We start from the raw sequence: 7,119 nt of genomic DNA on the forward strand, positions 1-7,119 counted from the left end.
GCAGGCATGGCTAGGCATTGCTCCCCCACTGACTGAACCCCCAAGTCAGAGGCCGACAGAGTGGGCTCTGGAGTTGAAGAAATGGCATAGCAGCCCCTCCTGGAGCTCCACCAGGGAAGGATCAGGGCTCTCACCTCGGCAGGTCGGGCAGCAGTGCCCAGGCCTCAGGACTGGCTCCGGGCAGGGGCTGGGCAGGCACTTCATGGGCACACAGCGAACCAGCCTCTTCTGTAATGCACCAACAGCTGTAATGCCTCCAGGTCTGGCTCCCATAGGAGGGCAGGGTGAGTAGGTGTCGGGCACCCTTGGAGGGGTGGGGCACAGGGTCAGGATGGAGGGAGAATCTCTCTGGCACCAGACCTCGGAAGGCATTTGAGGGGCTAAAAGAGTGGCAGGTGTGGCCCAAGGCGGAGCAGGGGATGTCCAAGGAGGAGCAGGGCTTGGTCAAATGTTGGGGGGACTCACCAGGCAGGAGCACTGGAGACAGGGGTTGGAGCTGGACAGGAAGTTGGCCCCCTCCTCATAAAGCTGCCCCTCATACTCACAGCCTGGGGAGGATTGCCAGGATGACAGGCTGGTCAGCAGAGAGCAGGGTGGGTGGACATCACCCGAGGGAAGGCATGACCCCAAGTAGGTTCTGGACCCTCTAGGGCAGAGGGGATGGAGGGGCAGGGCGGGGCGGGGAGGTCACCTGGCCGGCAGACGGGGCAGCACTCCCCAGGTGGGGTGTAGCTCTCCAGGCAGTTGAGCTCTGAGCATGAGGGCCCCTGGCACTGCACCGTCCCTGCCTGCGGGGCAGACACTGAGCCCTCCCTCCCTCTCCACTGCCCTAGCCGGGTCACTCTGCTGGCCTAGCAGGCCTAGCAGGCTCCAGGCCTCGATGTCTGGGCAGCAGCAGCAGCCCTGTCTGGCTCCCAGATCGGGCATGGCACTGCCAGGCCTGGCATATGCCAAGCAGCAGGGATGTGGGTGGTGGCTGGGGCCAGGCCCTGCTTCCCTTACCTGGCAGGTGCAGATGACACAGGGCTCCAGTTGCCACGTTTCCCCAGCCTTGTGGCCTCCAGGGCAGCCTGCAAAACCAGGCCCAGGCCCCCAAGTAAGAGACCCAGGGGACACCAAATCCAAGGGGCACCATTCAGGTAATAGACATAAGAGATTTCTGTATTTACTACAACTTTCCAACAGATGGCAGTAAAGTGTCTGACTCTAAATCTGCATATTTCCATTATTTTACAACATATGGAAGTGAAGTGTCTTAGGAAAGGGTGCCTTTTTTTTTTTTTTTTTACTTCACCAAAGACATCATATGTCTTGATGGGCTAGCAGTGGCCCTGGGCCACCATGTGTCCTGTAGGCTGTGTGTGTGTCCCTTTTCTTTGAGATCCATCAGCTCCCAAGGCTTCACTCCTCATCTCCGGCCAAGACTCCCAGGTTACAATTCCAGACCCCACTCGTCTCCTGAGCCCCTGTGCCACCTTTCGCACTACCAGCTGAGATTCCCTGGGGTAGGGTTGCCAGATAAAATACAGGACACCCTATACAGAGCATCCTAGATTTTTATCTGCTAAATCTGGCAACCCTATCTCCCTGACGGTGAGCTAGTAACAACCCCAGCAGAACCACCGCCTCCACTTCCTCCCAGTCTCTCCATGTCATCGGCACCACTGCCCTCCTAGTTTCCCAAGCTCAGCATCCACTATTCTGTAGGGTCCAACCGCTCACCAGCTCCTGTCCGCTTTTTGGAAACACCCCTCTTTCTGCAGCCCACTGCCACCCCTGGCTCCATGCCTAAACACTGCTGTAATGCCCCCTAACTGGTCTCTCTGCATCTAGTCCATAACAGATGAAAACTCCTAAAACACCTCTTCAAACATGCCACACTCTGGCTCTTCAGCCTTTAATGGCTCCCCATTGCCCACAGAAGAAAGTTCCAACTGCAAGGCTTACAGCAGTCTGTTCCCACTGGCCTTCCCAGGCTTATTTCCTGCAACTCACCTCTCCTCACCCAGTTCTTGTGCCCAGAAGGCCCTCAAGTACTCCCTCTCCTTCTAGTAAAATCCCACTTTCCCCCAGCTCAGATGACCCATTGTCTGTAAGCCCACCTGACTGGCTAGTCTAAGTGGGCTTCCCCTGCCTTCCTGCCCCCTCCTCTGGCAACTAACCAACTAACCACTTACTGTCTTTCTACACCTCCTCTTAATCTGTTCATTGGATCTTAAATCTTGTGCTATATTAGCTATGAGTTTATCTAGTTTATCAACTAGATTAGAAGCCCCCTAAGGGCAAGACAAAGATCATGCAGAGCATCTGGGTCAGTCCCAGGCTGGAGGCAGTGTTTGCTGACTTGAGCCTTCTGAACTCCCAGCACTGCCAGCGTGAGTGGGGAGGCACATTCCAGGCATGTGGCAGGTGTCAGACCAGGCTCTGGGGGCCCCAGGATGAGTGCAGGAGGTGGGCGGGGCTGGCAGGAGGCTGACCTGGCTCACAGTGTGGGCAGCATGCTCCTGGCTCCAGGCAGGGTCCTCTTGGGCATGGCTTCTGAGTACAGGTTATGGCTCCTTCCTGTGGGGAAGCAGACTGGTGGCTGCACAGGCCTCAGAACCCTGGAGGGCAGGCTTTCTAGAACCAAAACCTCACCCCAGGCTGGGACACGCCAGAGGAGCAAGAGGCTGAGTTGGCTCAGGGTATGTGGGCTATCCTTGGTCCAAGGGCAGAAAGAGACATCCTACCCCACTCCCATCATCTCCTGCAGCTCTCGACCCCTGGAAACCAGGTGCCAGCAAATTCCCCAGAGTGGAGAGATCCTAGGAAGGGAACCAAGGGCTTCCTTAGTGGAGCAATGAGGAAGGAAAGGCTGGAAAAAAGTGAACCTAGAGCCAAGTGAGGAAGAACAGGCAGGTAGAAGACAGGAGTAGATGGACAAGCAGGGACAGTGAGGGTCCACAGGTGAGGGAGCGATGTAGGAAGACAAGCAACTCCATCCTCTGTCCTCCACGCCATAATCAGAGTGTGTGTGCGGGTTGAGCTCCAGAAAGTAGAACTACTCAGAATCAGCTGAAGACCACAGTGGCAAGGCTTGGGGGAAGGGGCAGACCCCATTACTTAACATGCAGCACACCAGGCTGCAGCAACAGGCAGACAGGTGAGGGGGACAGGTCCAGGATACCAGGGGGGTCACAGGAACTCACCAGGCAGTGGCAGGTGGTGCAGGCGTCTGGGGAGAAGGTCTCCCCATTGCCATAGGCCTGACCATCTTGGTGGCAGCCTGGAGGAGGAGACAGTGCTGTCACTCAGGCACTCAGGGCCATCTCCAGGCCCCGAGAGGTCTCAGCTGGCAGATGGATGGCGCTCACCACGGCAATTGGGCAGGCCAGGCTTGGGGTCACAGTGCGCAGCCCCATCCTGGCAGATGCAGGCTGTACAGGCATCAGGCTCCCAGCGAGCCCCCTCAGGCCAGGCCCGCCCCAGCCCCCAGCACTGGGAGGAAGCTGGGCGGCATTCACAGGACTCCAGCTGCCTCACCCTCTCCTGCAGCTCCTTGTTCTGGGGGAAAGAAGTAGGGGGTTGGAGGCACTGGCTCAGCTTCCCCCATCATCTCCTGCAGATTTGTGGAGTGTGAAAACAGAGGCAGGATGAGAAGGCAACTTGGCAGTTCCAGAGCAGGGGTGGGTCCCCCTCCAGTCAGCATCCAGCTCAAATCGTCCCAGTTCTCAGGGCCTGGGGTCTGGACAGGCTCCCAGGGAGCATGGGGCCCCCAAGACTCTCCTTTGGACAGCAGAGGACCCAATCATCCCGCCCCAACAGGTCAAGACATCTTTCTCCATCCAGAATCTCTCCTGATGATGCCCTATATATAGTAGGTGCTCCATAGTATTTGTCAAATGCATGAAAGAATATGAAAATCTGGATTGACAAATCAACTACCCTGGAGGTTCTTCACGTGTATGCCAAGAGCCGACGAGGGGAACTGTTCAGATAAGAACCTCTCCGAGTGTATTTAAAATAAAACTTTATTTTAGGGTTCTCCGGGCGCCCCCAAACCCCACTGCACAAGGCCTGCCCTACCCCATGCACACTCGCCGGCCTCCAATGGTACCTGCTCTCTGAGCTCTGTCACCTCAGCCTCCAGCTTTCCCAGCTGCTCCTCCAGGGGGCGCCACTGCTCCTGGGGGGCCCCAGCAGGGGCTGAGTGGGCAGGTGCCTGCTGCTGGTAGTCATGGATGTCAGCAAGCCGAGGGTGTTCCCTGGGCACCGCCCTACCTGAAGGCACAAGAATCCAGGGTGGGCTATGGGTGAGGGGCTAGCAAGGTTCCCTGAGTTCTGTTCTCCCAACCATGTCATGCTGCGCCCCACCCTGTCCACCTGCCCACCCACCATCCAGGCAAGGGGACATGATCTACAAGGATGCTGGAGTGAAAGCATGGAAGGAGGAAGAGGGAGCCCTGGGTGGACAAAAGTGACCCAGACAAGCCTTCCCAAGTAGCAAGAACCTCTTAGTCAGGTACAAGCCCCAGGGACCCTGACAGGCTGGGGGCACCAGGGGAGTATCTAGACCAGGGCCTCCCTGCAGCCTGCCCCGACTCTGCAGGGGTCCCCAGCCATAGGAGGTATGTCGGGGTCATCCGTCCTCACTTGGGCCAAGGACTTGGCCAGGGGCAGCCTGGGGAGCTGACATGTCATGCTGGGAGGGCCCAGAAGCCAGCACAGGCTGAAGTGCAGAAGAGGAAGATAGACATGTGAAAGGCAGGTCTGCTTTAAGGTGCCTGGGGTCTGGAGTGAGCAGACCCCACCCTCCAGCTGCCTGTCTTCACCTGTCGAAACGGCACTGCTTTTGGAGACTGTGTGCAGGGAGAGGCAACTGCTCCCTCTGTTCCCACCGCCAAGCCTTGCCACCGGTTTCCAGGCCTGTGGCAGAGGGGTCTGGGGACCCCACTTTGGATAGGGTGGGTTCCAGAAAGCGGGACTTGGCTGCATTTCCTGGAGAGTTTGGGGAAGGTGCCAGCAGGGCCCCACTAGCTTTTAAGGCACTGGGCCAAATGAAGACAGCCTGTCAGCCTGTCTTCTGGAAGTCACTATGCCGAGGGAAGGGGGGCCCTCTGAGTTCAGGCCTGGGGTTGGGGATGGCCACTTTCACCTCACTTCGATTCCTCTCCTAAGTCAGGAAAGTAAAGGCCATGGGGGGCTAGGCTGACTCCTCTCCCACCAGTGGAAGTGGGCAGGGCAGTGGAGGGTCTGGAGGAGGACTGGAGGAGGCGAGTGAGGAGGAGACAAAGGAGAAGGGACAGGAGGAGGGAGAGGAGAGCGAGGGGGAGGGTTTCCCACAGAGGCAGCTCATTAGTGAGGCGGGGCCTAGGGTGGCTAAAAGAGTTTCTAACGGACACTAGTCCTGTGAGGCAAGGGAACAATGCCAGCCACTACTCCCACCAATTGCCACCAAGGGCGGTTGGAGATTCTAGACCAAAACCTAAGTTGTCCTCTTTCTCCCAAACCTGCTTTGCCCTGAGTTCCTTGGCTTGGTTAATGCCATCCCCACCTACCCAGAAATCCATGGCTCAGCTTCCCTCTTTTGTATGCCTCCCAAACCCATCAGTCTCTGGTCTCACTCAGTCATCCCCCAATCCAACCCCTCTCGCCTCCCCTACTCAGGAGGCTGCAGAGCCTGGGCGGGCGCGACCGCCTCGCTTCCTCCACCTGCTCCTCTTCTCTCTGCAAGACCTTTCTGAATCACACATCTGACGGTTCCCAGCAGCAAGTCCAAATGTGACCTCACAAGTGCCACCTAGCCTTTCAACCTGCCCTGCTACCCCCCACATCCAAGGTTCTAACACCGGTTCTAGCACAAATGCTGGCACCCAAACCTCTTGTGCATGTTCCCATCCCCATCCCTTGTGCAGGGATCCTGTCACCTGGAATGGCACTCTGTCTTGGTATGGCTCCTGTACCCAGCTTCCCTCCAAGCCCCATGAAGGGTGGCCAAGGATAGGTCTTAGCATCTTAAACCCTCCACCCCAGCTTGACTTCCATCTGGCTTCACCCCACATCCCATGATCCCTCCTCTAGTCCTGCTTAAGCAGGCACAATAAGGGGGTCGGGGAGAAGCTAGGGTCCTCTGGGACCTTCAGGCATGACAGAGCCAATCCCTTGCCTGGAGAGACCTGCAGACAGTTCCTGATTGTTGCTCAAAGCCTGATGGCTCCCCACGGAACTGTCCTCTGCTCCCCTCCCAGCCTCCCCGTGCGCAGTCCCTGCACTGACCAGTCTGTTCCTGCCTGTCCTCCTGGGTGAAAGCCAGACACAGAGACTCAAAGTCAGCTCCCATCGCAGGCCTCCTTTTTTTCCCCTTTCTCAAGACAAATAATTAACTTCAGACTCCCAGATTCCAGGGCAGCCTCTCCCCCACCGCTGCCTGCAGGAATTCCTCCCGAGGCCATAGCAGGAAGCCCCTTCCCGCTTCTGGCCCCGGTGCCTTCGCCTTAGCCTCCGTGCTGCCCCCACCGTGCTGGCTCCTCCACCGACGGGGAGGACTGGGGCTGGCCGGAGAGGCGCGCGCACCCCAGGGCAGGCCCGCGGGAGGCTGCCCGGCCCCAGCTCAGTCCCCCAGACTAGGCTGAGGGAGAGGTGGGGCCCTCCCCGCTGGCCCCCAGCCCTCGGCGCCCCGACTTACCTCTGCCGGTCCCCGGGGCCAGCGCCAGGCTCGAGAGCTGCAGGACGAGGAGCAGCAGACCGGCGAGGGGCCCCGCCATGCTCGCTCCGCCTCGCTGTCTGTGGTCGCGGCTCAGCGGGCGCTGGGGGAGGCGGGGTGGGGAGACACCAGGCCGCCTCCCACCCAGGCTTTGTTAGGGGAGGGCTTCTGGCGTCTGTCATCCCGCCGGTGGCGCCCGCCTCCCTGATGGGCACCTGGACCTCTCGGCCCCAGCCCCACCCTGACCCCAGACCTGGCTCAGAGGTGCAGCGAGCCACCCCCCCCAACCTCGGTGAGCAGCCCCAACCCCCAAGGAAACTGGGAGGGTGTGGGAGCAACGTCTCCTGCCTCTGATCCCAGAGGAGACCCTGAAAATAAACACGAATTCATCACTCTGGGCTCTGGGACAGCTGCTCTCCCTGCCCCCTTGGGTTCCT

At 58.8% G+C, this 7,119-nt stretch overlaps 1 protein-coding gene across 8 annotated transcripts in view; it reads right to left on the reverse strand.

Moving 5' to 3' along the window:
* KCP (kielin cysteine rich BMP regulator) overlaps positions 1 to 6,773 on the reverse strand; it is a 29,005-nt gene extending 22,232 nt beyond the window's left edge. For 5 of the 8 annotated variants that reach the window (XR_015552152.1, XM_087430434.1, XM_087430442.1 and 2 more), the window contains exons 1-10: positions 6,665 to 6,773; positions 4,097 to 4,260; positions 3,354 to 3,543; positions 3,189 to 3,265; positions 2,730 to 2,804; positions 2,478 to 2,562; positions 1,003 to 1,070; positions 692 to 788; positions 466 to 548; positions 135 to 228 (exon numbers count right to left, since the gene is read on the reverse strand). Coding sequence is in view for 7 of the 8 variants with exons in the window: in XM_087430434.1 (XP_087286560.1) it covers positions 135 to 228; positions 466 to 548; positions 692 to 788; positions 1,003 to 1,070; positions 2,478 to 2,562; positions 2,730 to 2,804; positions 3,189 to 3,265; positions 3,354 to 3,543; positions 4,097 to 4,260; positions 6,665 to 6,743 (1,012 nt within the window). In the remaining variant the exon portion in view is untranslated. Of the gene's footprint in view, positions 1 to 134; positions 305 to 465; positions 549 to 691; positions 789 to 1,002; positions 1,071 to 2,477; positions 2,563 to 2,729; positions 2,805 to 3,188; positions 3,266 to 3,353; positions 3,544 to 4,096; positions 4,261 to 6,664 lie in introns of all 8 variants that reach the window. The other 3 variants (XM_087430449.1, XM_087430427.1, XM_087430425.1) reach the window with 2 other exon arrangements.
* Positions 6,774 to 7,119: the final 346 nt, after the last annotated feature.

This window comes from Ceratotherium simum, chromosome 1, assembly GCF_057802395.1.
Source record: "Ceratotherium simum simum isolate JZ-2026a chromosome 1, ASM5780239v1, whole genome shotgun sequence".
Taxonomy (NCBI): domain Eukaryota; kingdom Metazoa; phylum Chordata; class Mammalia; order Perissodactyla; family Rhinocerotidae; genus Ceratotherium; species Ceratotherium simum.